General features: G+C 42.0%; 1 protein-coding gene across 1 annotated transcript in view; it reads right to left on the reverse strand.

Annotated features, from left to right (window-relative positions):
• The window catches only part of ZBTB40 (zinc finger and BTB domain containing 40), a 60,461-nt gene that overhangs the window by 17,226 nt on the left and 26,289 nt on the right, over nucleotides 1–16,946 (reverse strand). Inside the window, exons 2-8 of the mRNA XM_016214647.2 lie at nucleotides 15,642–16,394; nucleotides 15,064–15,197; nucleotides 7,522–7,714; nucleotides 6,764–6,906; nucleotides 2,810–3,002; nucleotides 946–1,082; nucleotides 347–548 (exon numbers count right to left, since the gene is read on the reverse strand). Coding sequence (XP_016070133.2) covers nucleotides 347–548; nucleotides 946–1,082; nucleotides 2,810–3,002; nucleotides 6,764–6,906; nucleotides 7,522–7,714; nucleotides 15,064–15,197; nucleotides 15,642–16,320 — 1,681 coding nt within the window. The 5' untranslated portion in view covers nucleotides 16,321–16,394. The remainder of the gene's footprint in view (nucleotides 1–346; nucleotides 549–945; nucleotides 1,083–2,809; nucleotides 3,003–6,763; nucleotides 6,907–7,521; nucleotides 7,715–15,063; nucleotides 15,198–15,641; nucleotides 16,395–16,946) is intronic.

A 16,946-nucleotide genomic window follows, 5' to 3' on the forward strand; every position in this document is an offset into this window, starting at 1 on the left:
GGAACTCATTAGTAAAACTGTGAGCACCCTTTTTGGCTCTGGAATTCTCTTCACCTTTTCTCAGCTCAACTCTTCAAAATCAGAATACACTTCACCTGTCTCCTACCTGGGGCTGGGAGCAAAGAAACTAGCAAATAGACTGCACTCAGTATAGTTACTAATATAAGCTTAGAATACTTACTGCATATTTTATTTAAAAAGGTTTACATCCTGGAACAAAATTATTGGTCCTTACTTCTAATGGCAGGGATGTGGAAGACCATCATAAGAGAGCTCTTTTTATTTTCTGACAAGGCTGACAATAATCTCCAGTGGGGACAGTCGTGACCGAGGTCAGGTAACCTACCTGCCTGGAAGAAAGCATCAGCTCCAGGCTCCCTGCGAATTTCCCCCATGAGTGGGCTCAGCAGGCAGGCCTTTGTCTCCTGGACCAGCAGCAGCAGTTGCCACATGGCTGTCGCAGAGAGAGTCTGCTTTTCCAGAACTGCTGACATCAGAGAACTGAAACCACCCGAACCAGAGTCACGTTTCACAAGCTCCTCCATGACCTTCAAGATGCAGCACAAACACACATGTGAGGGGCTCTGGCCGCTGGGCCAGCGGCAGGGCTGCCAGTCTGAGTACTGGGTCCCAGGGACTGTGCTTCAGGGAGGAGTTTCTCAGCATCCTTCACCTCTCTCTACCTGAGAGTTTTATACATAACGAAGTTCTCCATTCCTCCTGCTGAATGCCTTTCCTATTGCTGCAGAAATTACCACTATCCTACTTGTCACACTGTCTCGGGAACTGAATCACCTTCGATTTCTCCTCTACTGACTCCTTAGCATTTCTCAGTGTGGTTGTGTGTGTATATTTATATAAAATATAAGTATCTTCTTTATATATATATATATATTCATCTTTTTCCTTACTTTCTCATTTTACCGCCCCTGCCCCCTCTCTTACCTCTCGTTCTCCAGGGGCTAAGCTCTTCACATGCGGGATCATGTTTAGTAACATCTGGTTGTCTGTGAAAATCTCAGAGAGGTTTTCGTGATACCGCCTCAATAGCTCAGTCCCGTAATGATCAGGGCTCGCTGGGACTGTAAGGATATTAGCAAACAATAATGTTCGATAGAACGCAGCTTCCTTAAGGGCTTCTATGGAAGACCAGGGAGTTACAAGTGAGAGGAAGAGAGAAATCAGCGCACGAGCGCTGAGTCTCCTCTGGAGGGCAAATTCAGCTCCTGGCTTAGGGCCTCATACACGTGTTCAGGTCTCCTTCCGTCTACACTTGGTCACTTGGTGCTTCAGGGTCACAGGCCACTAAGCCTTTGAAAGTAAGCGCCTGGTGGCAGAAGCTAGCAATTGCTCAATGGGGGGGAGGGAGGGAGAAATTAGAAGGCTGCACTTATAAGAGATTCAGATGCACAGATTCAAGGGGTGTTGTTCATCAAGGTGGAGGTAAAGGATCCATGTGGTGGTCCAAACATAGGCAGGCATGAGCCAAGACTGGTAGGGAAGCTGACCCACCGTTCTGTTTATATGCCCTTTGGGCCAATCTGTTAGATACTATCTTCTAAAAGGTCATATTTATTAGAAAGTAAAGAAAAATCAACACCATCAGGCATTTCCATTAGCTTTGCAGATATTTAAAAATTTATTCTCCTCTTTTGCCCAATAACTCCGCTTCTGGGAATCTATCTTCAAGAAATGATTTGAAGCAAAAAAAAAATCTATGTACCAAGGTATTTGTCACTGTATAACTTGTGGTGGTGATGAAAAAAACAATATTTACTGAGTGCCTATTATGTGCCAGGCACTGTGCTAAATGCTTTGCATATATAATCTCACAGTAGCCACAAAAACAAATGTGGTTGGTACCTTTCTTATCTTTATTTCACAGAGGACAGAATGAGGTTCAGAGAGCTTAAGTCACTCACTCAGGGTCACACAGCTACAAAATGAGCCAGAATGAAAACCCAGGTAGTCCTGACAGTCTTAACCATGATGCTACGTGTGTACGCAAACAAGGGCATGAAAAATACATCATCACATCCTTGTGAATGAAAACTACATAGCCTTCAAAAACAGGATTACAGGGAGGTTTCTGAATGGGGGAGAATGTTTATGTTATACTGTTAAATGGGAAAATTATTAAATATGTAGAGTATCCCAACATTGTACAAATAATGTGACAGATGAAATATGTTAATGTATGAATATAAGCAAGAGGTAGGGCTTTAGGTTGTTTTCTTCTTTATTTTTAAAATGTTCAAGTTTGTATAAGTATATATTACTTTTATAAACTAGAAAAAGGTTCTCACATTGCCCAAATATTCTTTTTCTGAAAACCATCTAGTTTCAAATGCTCTAAAATAGGGGAGACCTGGTGTTTTTCTAAGGAATGGAATATGGACTCACTGCCCCAACTGAATGGACGGGGGGGCTGCTGGAACCCAACAGCACCCAGGTGGGGATAGGGAAATCAAGATTTGAGGTTTTGCTGCTCACATTTGTAAACATAAAGTGTTAAAATGGTGAGCCTTGTGAGTACTTTTGGTGACACATGACAGTTCTGGGAAAGCCACACTTTAACAAACCCTGTACCACTGGAACATAAGGGAGCTTAAAAGAAAAGAATTCTCAGATTTCAGATCTTAACTCCAGAAATACTAGAATCACTGATTTGTGACAGCTAGTTTCTGCTTTGCAATGGCATTCCTAACATTATCTTGCTCCCCAGCACGGAACTAAAAGGGTGTTTTAAACTAAAGGGTGTTTTATGTAGGGGTGGTTCCAGTCCAGAGCGCCAACAATTAACTAATACCTGCGGTGCTCGGCAAAGTGGCTAGTTTCTGCAAATTCTCCAGCAGAAGGGCCAAGTTCGGGAACGTCGTCTTCACAGCCTGAAGGAGTTTTACCAAACTCTCCGCAGTCAGGGTCCTCTCTTCAGACATTCTGTGCAACAAATTTTCTATCATCTCCTTGGGTGTTCCGCCCTCACAGCAATTCAGAATCACCTGCAGAGGCAAGTAATCAACCAGAAACCAGTTACTGGCAATTCTGTGTATCTGACGCACCACTGGAAAAGCCAGCAAGATGGTATTACAAGATGCCCTGTCCCCAGGTCCTCCCTCTGCTGGTCTCTAGTGTTACCTTTTTCAAAGTCTCTTCCTTATTCTGTATCAATAAAAACCCGAAACATTCTCTAAACAAATAGCTCTATGAAAATCAATCTTTGTCGGTTGCATGTCTGTGTATATTCTTTGCCTCCAACAGTTTGCACTTTGTGAAAATAGTCTTACACTGGCCTATATGGCAGAGCAAGGAGCTTACATCTAACCTGATTCTTTAGATTTAGTTTGTTCAGACACTAAAACTGAGAAACAGATTGGCAGTTTTTAATATAGTTACAGTGTTTTTTTGTTCTGTTTGGTAAAGTATCCGATAGTGGTACAGGTTGCAGTTTCAAAGCAATTCTATTATTTTACTTTATTTGTATAGCCATTTGAATACCCAGGTAATTTATATATTAGTTTGTGCCCTCCAAAATAAGAGATTTAAAGTACATTTGTGAATTATTTTTCTTGCAGATTCTTTACTATCTATTCTTCTCATTCTCGGTGGCCTCACGTACAAGCTCCAGCCACCGTCCCATAGCCACTCCTGTGTTCCTCCTTGGTATGTTAAAGGATGCTCTCAGTCCAAATGCATGGGGCTCAAGCAAAGGTTGAAAAACCAAACAAATGGCATGTATTTTACAGACATTTCCTGTTACAATAGAACCATTTCTTAGTGGGTTACAACTCAATATGCATAACTACTTGGTTCTTATGGAACTGATAATGCAGGGGGTTATTTCAACACATGCAATCTATAGAGTCATAGTAACTGAATTTTGAGCTTTCCTTTGGGAAAGTCCCAGTTCTCAGGAGAAACAGTCAAGCAGGTCAGTTGTAATAGCATGCCATTATCAAATTAACTCCCATTTAAAAATAATAAATTTTGCTATAAAACCAAACTGGTTTTATATATATGAAAGGAATGTGTGTATTATAAATCAAGTTGTCACACTCCTTGTCAGTACAGAACATAGTCATTCTCTTTAAGGTCTAACTTGTATTAGATTTCTACTAAATGAATCACAATTTAAAATTTAAGAGCTTATATCTAAAAACCATACTGGTTTCAGTGCTATCTCTTCGTTCCTAAGCAATAACCTGATACATAACAAGGTGGCCAGTCACTGTTAAGAGGAAGAATGGGTTTTAAAGCCAGACAGGCCTAGTCTGAACCCCAGTTCTAAGATGTACTGCCTGTGTGAGCTTGGGCAAGATATTTAACTCTTTGAGCATTACTGTCCTCATCTGTAAGAGAGATAAGCATATGACCTCTTGCACAGCTCTTATGAGGAGTCTGTAAAATGAAGTTGCTCTCTGTGGAGTCTAGCATAACCCCCAGGACACATGACTGTGAATCAATGACAGTGGTTACTGATATTATTAGGAAGCAGTGTGCGCAGTGGTTAAGAGAATGTGCCTTGTTTGAAGTCTGGATTCCAGGACTGGCCACAAGCAGTTGCGACTTTGGGTGAGCTGCTTAACCTTCTTAAGCGTCTCTTTCTTCATCTTTAAAATTAAGGCAATAGCCATGACTTCATAAAGTTGCTATGAGGGTAGAATTTATATGCTTAAAAGGTCCTCGGCATACGTCTTGGCCACAGTGAGCAAAGTAAATGGCAGCTGTATAATTACTATTTCTGAATGTTGCCAATCCTGAAGACACTCCCATTTACCATTTCTTTCTTTTTTTTTAAAATATATCTTTTATTGACTTCAGAGAGAGGAAGGGAGAGGGAGAGAGAGAGAGAAACATCAATGATGAGAGAGTCATTGATCGGCTGCAGCCTGCAACCCGGGCATGTGCCCTGACCGGGAATCGAACCCTGATCACCTGGATCCTAGGTCGATGCTCAACAGCTGAGCCACACTCGGCTGGGCCCCATTTACCATTTCTTACAGGACCCAAGATATGTACAGGTGAGGGCCATGGTGCTTGTGATTAGCATCATTCCACAACAGAAAAAGTTCTAAAAGACCTGAGTGCATGCTCCACGTGATGTGGAAACACAGTGGCTATTCGATCAACATTCACCCCCACGCACCTGCTTTATCATTTCGCTTCAATTTTCGTGAGAAGGAGTAGCTTAATGAAGCTCTGGTGGAACCCCAATCCTAAGAAGTGTCTTTTGTGATTTATAACTAATTTAAGTTCTTCTTCTTTAGCTCTTTCTGTCAAGTTAACTGAAAGTGACAGAAGAAAATGACAGCGTGGTCTGTCTTGCTGCAGAGAATGAGGCTGAGTTTGGGATCTACCTATAAATGCTGTTTTACTAAGAAATGAAACAGTTCAAAGGACACATTCAATCCAGCTAATAAGGCAAAGGCTGGAATGAGTAGTCGAATGGAATCACTAAGGGGATCAGGTACCTCCAGAGCTATAAGCAACTTGCTTTAACCGAGTGCCTGAAATTACACTTAATCTGAAGTCTAAGGATAAAACAGGGGTGTAATATTCATCTTATTTCATGTATTATCTTTCTCTAAGTTTAAAGGAGTTAAAAGTTTAAAAATACAATTAATTTGCATAATACAGTTTTGAGATTAAAGAATACTCACATTTTATATGAAACAACAGCAATGACAAGACTACTGAGAAAAAGAGAATCTGGACGTCAGTCTCACTGTGAATCTGGTGCTTGGTCATTATACCAGTGGTTTCTCAAAGCTGCTCTCCTGAACCTCTAAGCCACTTCCCACCACGAACTGACACCACAAAAGTTCTGTCTCTACTCCTTCCTTCCAGATATAAAAATATTTTTAGCACAAAGTTGAAATCAATATCACCAACAAATCAGTGATCTAGTTGACTTGAGGAGTCACGCCAGCAGTTTCATGAGGATTTCAGTAGCTGGCGGTGGGAGAGTAAATTGGTATAACCTTCCTGAAGGGCATTTTGGCGACATATATCAAGCACTTGAAAAATTTTATACTCTCTATTTCAAAATCCCACTTCTTGAAAATTATTCTCAGGAAATGATTTCAGAAGTAGGCAAAGACTGTGTGCCAGGATGTCCTCTGCAACACCATTCACAACAGCAAAATACTGGGAATAAAGGCCCAACAATAAAGAATTAATAATTATGGTACATCCATTAGACAGAATACAATACAGCTACCAAATCCATACTGTAAGTATGGAAATGTCACAATATATTAAGTAAAAAGTTAAACAACTGTTTGATAATCCCATCCCAGAATGTTGGAAATGAGCACAGAGGGAACACGTGCGAGACGGTGTCAGCAGCGATCACCTGAGTGATGGGATGGTGGGGTATTTGAATTTTCTTCTTTCTGTTTGTTTCCCCAGTTTTCTACAGATAATAGTATATCATTTCTGTAAAGGGGAAAAGTGTCATAACAATTACAAATACACCTAGACACTTCAACTCTCAGAACAACTATTTTATAGTAAAAACTCATTGGGTCAGAGCAGGAATATCCATCCCCCTAACCATCTAGTGTACAATTGCGATGTGCAGGACCCTCGGCAAGCTGTTGCAAGGATACAGAGGCATGAACCAAGAACCTGAACTTCAACGTGCTTACTGTGTAGCATATACAAAAATAGTGCAAGGTTAAAATTGCTACGTGCCACAAAGGAGGTGAAAAACCCAGTGCCATATGAACTCAGGAGGGAGGAGGAAACACTCGACAGTTACCCTTTTCTCTGCACTGGGCAGGAATCCCTCCTTGGCTGTTTCCAGGAACTCCCTAATAGGTCTCAGCTGTGTTACACACCGGATCAGGTCCTCTTTGTGTTCTAGCAACAGAGCAGACAAGGTCTTTCCCTCCTCTGTGCTCCCTGCGGGAGAAAGAGTTAGAGACACGCAAGAGAAGCTAGTCAATTTGAAGAATATGACAGCATGGTTTGTCGAGAGAGATCTAACAGAATAGTCAAGTGATTCTCAGCCTATTCTGAGGACCCAAATGCAGAACCTCTCTTTTCGGAAAGGAAAATACTTTATTATTCTGTTTAAATTGTATGAAAGGAAAAGTGCTTCATTTATCTGTCGAAACACAAAGCTGCAGAGCCAGCCAGAGGTTAACTTCTGGTTGGCAAGGCCACTGCTTTGTACCGAACCCAAATGAGAGAAACCACAGCCTTTAAAAGTGCTGTCAGCGAACCAGTTCACCCCAGCTCAAAACACTGAGGGGGACATTTGGCTTTCTGAAGGGCAGGACACTGATGGTATTCTCCAGCCTCAAGGCGTCAGACCAGTTTAACACACTAGGGGACAGAAATGGAGACACAAATTTAGCTTGTATAAATTTAACACGTGGCTTCTGGAGTTACATGTACAACTTATGTGAAAATCACTTAATAACTAGGCCACGGAAGAAATGAATCACTGGAGCAAACTTCAGAGCATCTGCCCAGAATAAAACTCAGTGACTCAGGTGGATGGGTTTCTCCTACCTTTTGGCCGCACCGCTCCCACATCCCCTGGCTTTCCGCCTGACAGTGCTGTCTTTACTGCAGGATGAGAATCTTGGTGCAGCCTCAACAGGGACACGACAGTCTGAACATCCAGGCTCTGGTCTCTTACTTTATCCAGGATTCTCTGGAATGCTGAACATCCTTCTGCACCCAAGAGACATCCCATTATGGTCTGCAGAACACAAGTAAGCACCAGAAAGAGAGATTAGCCAGACATAAGAACCCCATGCTCCTTGGATTTGGCAAGTAGGGCCTTAGCAATCCCATTCCCACCTACCTGACCTTTCTGTGGCATTTGGCATTGCTCCTGCCTCTGTATAACATTCTCCTCTAGCTTCATACTGACACATGCAGATACGTCCTTTCTGACCACTCCTTTTTGGCCTTCCTCGCTGGTTCTTCCAAATCTATAACCATAACTCAGGACTGGTCTCCACTCTTCATTTTTTCTCTCTTAATTCTTTCCCTTTTGAAAAGCTCTCAACTATCACTTTTATGCAGATACCCTGAAAAACTGCTCTTTAATACTGAGCTTTGTGTTTAAATCTAGAGCCACATAGTTTCTGCCTAGAGATCTCAGCACCACGTGTCTGAAAAAAAAAACCATCTTGACTCTTCTAAACCTAGAGTACAAAAAATATCAACAACTCCAGTGATAAAAGAAACAAAATTATCTTTTCTTTCTTTGATCTGATAGAGCAGCTCTCACACAAATGGAAGGAAGGCCAATTGGAAGGTGGGGTTAACACTTCTATTTTAGCAGTAAGGAATTTTTTGAAAGTAACCAAAAAGTAATTTCATGTGCACAGTCTTATATAGTCTTTACATTTCTACTCAGCAAAACTACAACCTACCTTTGATGTTTTTTACTGTCGATACCATAAAACAGTTTTCTCACAAGGGTCTTTGGAAAGCAAAGTTAAGGTTTTCTATACACACACACACACACCATGATAGGATCTCATCAAGATCTATACTTGCAAAGTTCAGCTAGATAGTTATCAATTCTGGTAGGAATTATATGTTTTGAAATTTTTGTTTAGAGAGATTTTGTCTCTCTCCCTCTCAAATAAATAGGAATTATAAATGAGTTAAGACTTTGTATTTCTTGGTTTTGCTTTAGCTTGTTTCTTGATCGCAGAATGACTGTATAAAGCAAATTTAAAAATACAAAGGTCCCTTTGTTTCTTGGTCATCTCCAAAGTAAACTTAGATAAAACACAGTTTAATAATCCACATTAAGATTTTACTGAAGTAACTACCATGAACCTATCTTGTCTCTATTTTAAAAATAATAAATAAGATAAAGACACCAATTGAATGCTTAATCCCCTATAATCACACTTATTCTACCCTCCATGTTGTCGTTAGCTGGCCTACAATATCTGTAGAAGACCTTTTCCCTGACAGCAGTAGGGACCCGAGGTTGGCAGCCTCTACAATGGTTCTCAATATTCCTGCCTCCAGGTACTCATGCCTTGGGCTGCACCTAATAACTAAGGAAGGTAATATGGCAAAGGTAATGGGGTGCCACTTCTGCGATCAGGTCGTTGTGACTTCCACCTCACCTATGTGTCTGTCTTTGCTCTAATGCCAACTGCAGTGCTGTAAGCTGCCTACAGAGAGGCAAGAAGCTAAGGTCTCTGGCCAACAGTCTGGGAGTGAACTTGGAAGTGGGTCTTCTGAATTCTGCCAATAGTCACGTGAGTGAGCTTGGAAAGAGTCACTCTCCCAGCTGAGCCCTGAGATGTCTGTAGCCTTGGCTGACACCTTGAGGGCAACCCTGTGAGAGACCCTGAGCCAGGGACTCAGCTAAGCTAGGGCTGCCTTCCTGACCCACAGAAACTGTGAGGTAATAACGTTTGTTCTTTTAAGCTGCTAAACTTGAGAGTACTTTGTTACACAGCACTAGGTAACTAACAGAGGCTCGCTCACTGCTAATGCCCTTCGTACATGTTTCTTTCTCTTTATTTTCCCTTTCTTTCCTTTCCTTCTCTAGCTTGTCATAATTAGACAGCACACAGTTATCTCATTCTATACTTGGCCAGCTCTGTGCGCCAAAGCCTTCTGAATATCCCGAATCCACCTTTCTCAGCATCCAATCTGTCTGGCATTGTCTGAGCCACTGGAAGAGGCGCCTCCTCAATGTGGCATCTGATGTGCTGCTCATCCTTGCTGCTGTCTCCTCCTCTGCAGAACTACTCAGCAGTGAAATGAAAACATTTGTTAACTTCATTGCTCAGCAGTGACACGAGGGTGACCATCTGGGAAGAGAAGGAGTAGTGGGCTGATGAGGGCCAAGAGGGAGCCGTCAGTTGCCTGGATGGCCCTGCTCTCGGCTCTTTCTTCCAGAACCTACTGGGGACCTGTACCAGAGCCAGCGTTCATAGCTGGCACTCCACCAGCTCCCGCACTGCCTGGGGCGCCACAGTGGAGAGAGCTCCTTTCTGAAATAGCGTATCTGCCTAAAAATAGTGTACTGCTACAGGCGGGGGTTCATTGATTGCTACCATGTAAAGAACTCTAAGACATGAACCAAAACAGAGTTTTGTTCTTTAATCATACATTTGGAACTTTGATTCTTAGAGTTAAAGGTACCTCAATAAATTCATAGCAATTCATAGTCACATGTGTAATCAAAGCATTTTATCTGAGTAAAATATTTAAAGATGAGACCGTTTCCTTTCCCTCTATTATATGTGAAAAAGCATTTAATCTTTCCCTTATATTCAGGTCTTTTCGTTGGACTTGCTTATTTCTCCCCAACTGTTTGCCTAGTGCCCTCAGATTTGTTTGGGCTACAGTACATTGTTGTCTGCTCATGCCTCCCCTAAGTGCTAAGAGCAGTAATGATACAGACCCAACAGCTCAACACCACCCCAGGCTCTGTGCACACGCACCACCTACTGAACCCTGCATGTCAGTCCTAGGCGGCATTACTGTGACTGGTAAACGAGAGTCAGAGAGGTGAAGTGACTGCCCAGGGTCATACAGCAAGTGAGCAAAGTAGCCTGGAAGAAACACTGAGCTCATTCCACTGACCTGGCACCCTTTTTACCCAGTCCCATCTCCCAGATTTTGAGTGTAACTAAATGCACTTACACTGGGTTCTACTGGACTTACTAGAATCAGCATCCCTTTGAACATGGTGTAGTGGTACCTCTAAAACCTGTAGCATTCCTCTTGGTCTCAAAGATTAGTAGAGAGTGGTACATAGTAGGTGCTTAATAAATGTTTAACTGAATGGAATTTCCTTGCCATAAAACCACTAGCCCTTCTATCTATGGCAGCATATCTTACACCTGATAATTAACACAGAGGAGGTTTGGAAAAACAACTTGTCATCTCTCATAGACCTGAAAAATGAATCCTACACATACTCACTTCTCAAGAGGGCCTACCCTGTCAGTGAATGCAGGCCACACAGCACAGACTGCATTTCTCGACAAACCTCCAAAGCGGTGACACAACTGAAAACATTAGATCAGAGGAGACGAGATTGTTTGTCTTTGAAACAAAGTTGAAGGGGAAAAAATGCTCCTATATCCTGGGCTCTGGGAGTCGTTCTAGAACTTTCAGGGAAGAGCGGGTCAAACAGCAAGGAGTCAACAGTAGGAAAGCTGTCTCCCATTCCAGTGAGAGGCTCGCTCTTCTACACACATGATTAATTAACGCAGGGGCGTGGCTAGGAATAAAGGAGACAATGAAAAGTTCCAGTGTAAAATGCTGGAGAAATGTCTTGAGTTTGCCTTTAAATAAAGATTTTACTAAGCTCAGGTGAAAGCCTTAGGTCAGTACCTGCTTTTCTAATGGGTGGGGGATACTGCACTGAAATAAAGACAGGCAAAAGACACGCCCCATCCCAGCACCCCAGAGACTTCTCTGCAATCAGCTTTGGCTTTGGTTTCACACAATTCAAGCAGCCCAGCCTCTTCTCATGTTGCCACAATCATTGCTCAAGGAATGGCTTTGCCACCTTTCATCATTTATCTCTGGAAATAAAATAATCAGGACACTGGTCCATGGTGTCCTCCCTAAACTCAGTCCAGGCCAGCTGCACACCCTGTATCTGTTTTTCAGAAAAGGAACAGGCTGGTCCATCTCAACCAGAACATCACTCACAAGTCTTGTAAATCAAGTCTCAAAATGACACATCTAAGGATAGGTTATTTTTAAGGTTAAACTATCTCAAGTTACGTTATGATGATTAACCAAATAACAACCACCCCAACAAAAAAAAGTACTGAAAGCTCTTTGGGAACTAAAAATATGTAAGCAGAAAACAACAACAAATAAAACCTCCAAACCACCTTTACAATTGTAACCGAAATGCAGACTGATGCAGAACATTCTTAAATACCCTGAACACTGACATCTTTCAGTGATTCCTGCAGTTTGGTGACTTCTGTGTACACTTCCCCCCAAATTACACATGGCAGGATTTCTTTGCTGTTGGGACATTCTAAAGGATAGGGATCCAGTCTTAGGTTTGTTTTCCTAGCAACCAGCTCAATGCCTGGCACATACCAGTTGCTCAGTAAATATCTGCTGAATCAAGGGGTAAGCAAAAAGTAACACTTGGAAAAAGTGGATATTCAGTGACCCCTCAAAAGTCTGAGATGTCAGCAGGGACACTGACATCTGCTGTCATACACTAAGAATTCTGTGAGCCATTCATTTTCCGGCAGTGCTTCTCAAAATGTGGTTCAGAGATCCCCAAACAGCAGCCCATGGGGAAGGTGTTAAAGATGGAGATGTCCAAGTTCTGTTACCACCTGGGAATCAAACTCTCTGGAAATGTGTCTGGAGGTGCACATTTTCACAAGACCCAAGATGATTTTTATATACACTGAACAACTGTTCCAGAGACCAATGGCTTTGTACGGGACACTACGCCTGCAGTCTAGGAAGCTGCTGCCAAGAGGGTAATGGCACCCATCTGAAAATATGACTCACAAATTCTGCCTAAAGTAATAGCGAACCATCTCATGTAGGAGGAGCAAATGACCACAGCACTAGAATATTAAAAGGCATCAGGTGAAAAAGGGGTTTCAAGGTCAACTAAGTCTAAAAAGGCTGTGTTACCATACAACAAACAACAGCAGTCACCACCTACTGAGTCTTTTTATGTGCCTGGAATTTTGGTATGAGTTTAATATAAATAGTCTTAATTTCACTATGAGTCTGTGATGCAGGTGATAACATCCCGATTTTACAAATGAGGAAATTACGGCTCACAGAGATGAAGTTGCTCAAGGTCACAAGGCTAGTAGAGCTGGATTAACTGTACACTCATACAATGGAACATGGCTCAGCAGTGAAAAGGAATGAACACGGAGCCTGAAAATAATTATGCTGAACGAAAGGAGCCAGACAATAACAATACAGGCTATATGACTCCCTTTATATAATATTCTAGAAAATGCAAATTAATCTGTAGAGGCAGAAAGCAAATCAGTGTTACCTGGGCATGGGCAAGTGGAAGGAGCAGGAAGGAAGGATTACGAAGGGAAATGAAACTTTAAGAAGTGACAGACTGTTTCTCTACCTTGATGGTAGTGATGGTTTCAGTTTTCAAACTTATCAAACTATATACTTTAAGTAATATGCACAGTTTACTATATGTCAATCATACCTCAATAAAGCTGTCTAAAAGCAAGTAAAAAGAGAGAGGCGTGCAGGGCCTAAGAAAGCAGTACCTCCCTAACTATATATATTTTTCTTAATCTTATGTTCTTGAAGTATCTTTTTTCTTTTTCATTATGCAGAGGGCAGATTTATTATGGAATATAACCAAATCAGTTTTAAATACAGCCACCAAATGGCTTGTAGAGCTTACTCTGACCTCTAAAACTGAGGAAGAAATAACATAAGCCTATGATGATCACCAACAGTGATTCAGTGTTCTTGCAAAGTACCAGTAATGCTTTTGCCATCAGAAGATTAGGACAGGAATTGGAGGAAAAATGTTAAATGAATCCATGTCTCTAAATATTTTTGAACCCCTGTTATGTGCCAGATACTTTTAGGCACCAGTGTTAGAAAAGAAAAATGCATTAAGACAGTTCAAGTCAGTACAGAGGTGTCATTATGATTGCAGTATTGCTGATCTAAGGAATGATGCCACTCTCTGTATCCAAACTTAAGTGGAGTGGAAGTCTTAAGAGAGAAAATAAAGAAGTGTGACTAGCTCTCACAGTAACAAACTAGTGACAAAAATGATGGATTAAACAGTTAAGAGAACATCCAAGTGCAAATACATAAAACCATAATGTCCTTCAGCACAACTGGTACACAGGATACCAAGGATTTATAACTTGAAGCTCCCTAAGGAGTCCTCAGGGTCAGCCCAGTCTTGTAAATAGCTTATCTCTTAAGAAAACAATTTACAGCCAATGGTTGATTAACCATGGTTAAAATAAATACTTGACTTTGACTTTGTTTTTTATAAAAGTGATTTGCTATGCATCAGGGATATATTTAAATATTAGAAGGCATTTATTTATTGGATTAATAGTAACTAACAAAAACTAAATGCCTACAGCAACATGGGAGACCTCCCAACACTGCCCCGCCAATCAGATGAGGAAGCCTACGGGGCAGTGCCCTCTTGCTCTGCTAGCCCCTCTTGGAACGGAGGGCTGAGAGATAGGGAAGAAAGGGGAGTTCCAAAGTGGCCATGGAGTCAATCCTGCAGGGTCATGAGGAATTAGGTAGTGAGGGAGCCCACAGGTGGGGGTGTGTCTCACTGAGATACTGAAGAAAAAAAGGTCAGCTGAGCAACAGAGCATGACAACCATTTGGCAGTGTCCTGTCAGTTCATTCCTAAACAGTTACACACACGATATACACACCATTTTCACCCTGTTGGGAGGCAGTATTAGCTCAGCATGTAAGGGAATAGCTCAGAGTCAGAATGCTTAGGGTTGAATTCCCGCTCAGAGTCTTACAGGCTCTGTGACCTTGGCCAGTCTACATCATCTCCTTGAGACAGTTTTCTCATCCATAAAACAGGGCTAAAAAATAGCAAAATAGTATCCACCTCGATGACTTCTGGGAGGATTAAATGAAATAACATATGTTCCAAACACAGCACAGTAAATGTTCAATAAATGTTCACCGTTATTGTTTTGATATCTGAAAAGAGCCATTATAGTCTAAACACTGGATGCAATTTACTATGTAAGTTTATATTACATCCTTTTTGTACCATGTGCTAAATATTTGTTGTTGTTTTGTTTAATCCATGATTAATCAGAGGGGATGGTGTAATAACTTAAGAATCAAAATTGGTTATAAGCTGGGATTCACTTGGTAATCAAAATACAATTTTGTTTTGAAAGTATCTTGCCTAGTACTTTTTGCAAGACTTCCCTTTAGGGAATAAATGTAAAAAAAAAAAAAGTTTGAAAAAAATTGAGACTCTGGGGGATTTTGCCTTTTCATATTTCTGCACCATTTGGGAAATGGATCTGGTAGCCTGAGAACACTAAACTAGCAAGTAAAACTCATAGTACCTACCTCCTTCTGTACACCTTTAATTTCTGAACATTCCTCTAGTTTTTTTAAAACATCCTGGGTAACCAAGAGTGCGTCTGAGAAGATATTCTCATTTTCTAGAAGAAAATTCAGCTGGTAGTGTTTCTTCTCATACTCTGAATGTAAAACAAAACAAAATAAAAAATCATTGATTCATTATTTGAAATGATTTTTAAAAGTTTAAGCTATTGAGGATTTAGGTCACAGACTGCATTTATAATTGACATCAGCTATGAGTAATAAATAGAAATCAGTGTCTCTAACATCTTCCCCCTTTGTGCCACCCGCATCCTGGAAATATTGAGTAAGTATCCAAAATGGCACTGTTATTTCAACGTTGCTTTTCTGCTCTGTAGTTCAGCTTCAGACTTCCCACACTCTCAAACACAGACACTTTTCCCAGAAGAATGTCCCAGTAGGACTGATACATTGGATTTTGACATCCTACCTAACAGTGGTCTTTGGTAAATTTATCAATGAAACAAAAAATTCATGAATATCACTGAATCCAGTAACTGATGATGGAACAGATTACAAAGCAACTATGACACGAGTATTACCTGGTTCTGCACTCGCCTCCTTTGCATCGCTGAAGGCTCGTAGGGCAGGGAAGGAAGGACAAACTTCAGCTGCGTGAGGAGTCTCCGCTGGGGCGCCTGCATCCCCCTGGAGCTCCCGGGCAGGGGAAGGGCCCACGCTCATCTCCTGTGCAACCGTGGGGATGGCTTCCTGCACGTGGGCTTTCGCGGGGGCGCAGCCCTCCCGGGGAGAATCTCCCGCACCCTCTGAGGAAAGGACTTCTACTTCGGGCTTCTCTGCCTCCTTCCTGAGTGACTCTGAGGGCGGCACGGAGACATCCCTCACCACCTGCCCCTGGACAGAGCAATTTACAAGGCTCGTCAGCAGATTTTTACAGCTAACGGCCACGTCAAACATCTGGAGGCTGTCGGCTAAAGAGATGATTTTGGAGAAGTTGTGCTTGCCCACGGGCAGTTTGCCAGTGTACATCATTTCTAACAGGAGGGCGAACTCCTCGGGGCTCACCACCGACGCATCGATGGAGATGGTGTCTGTGTTGTCCAGCAGGGTTTTGAACAGGAGGCTGGCTGCAGCCAGGACAAGTTTGTGAGCCCTGAAGTAAATGGTTCCAATGGAAATGGTGCAGTCACAGAACTGCTGCTCCTTGCACAGTGTGTAGAGCTGTTGCAGCAGCTGCCGGCTATAGTTGGGGAGCTCCATCGCCTTGGCTCTGCCCTAGGGCTTCTCCTCCTCTCTTCTTCCAGAATCCACTTTGTAAGGAGCAGCACTAGATCCTAGAGAAACCCCAAAAAAGCCATGTTAATACTTCAAAACACAGGGAAATGCCATGAATGAAATAGTAAAACAAACCAACAAAAAGGCACTCATTCATTCAACAAGTGCTGCTTAATATGGAGGGGCACTGTGCCAGGTACAAAAATTAATAATGCTGATAACTGTCATGTGTTTAACTACATGGACAGGACGATGCTTCGTGCTTCAGCTGGATGACCTCAGTTAATCCTCATGACGGTATGGAAAAGATACTATATCCCCCCCATTTTACAAATGCAAGGGGCTGAGAGCCAGCCTAAGGGAAGGCAGCCATTAACCGGCACACCCATGTCTCACTGCTTTCAAAGCTGTAACTAACTACACCTCTGCATGTGTTCCTGCTCCCAACAGGTACTCAGCCAACTGAAGGAGACAGATATATAAACAGAGACTTGTAACACAATGTCCTCATCTTATTCCACCTATCTGCAACACTGTGCACAAGTCATTCTCTCCCTCTTAAAATGCATTTCCTACTGGCGCCTGCTCTCCCTGGTTCTCCTGCCTCTCTA

Source organism: Miniopterus natalensis, chromosome 9 (assembly GCF_054644295.1).
Source record: "Miniopterus natalensis isolate mMinNat1 chromosome 9, mMinNat1.hap1, whole genome shotgun sequence".
Lineage (NCBI taxonomy): Eukaryota > Metazoa > Chordata > Mammalia > Chiroptera > Miniopteridae > Miniopterus > Miniopterus natalensis.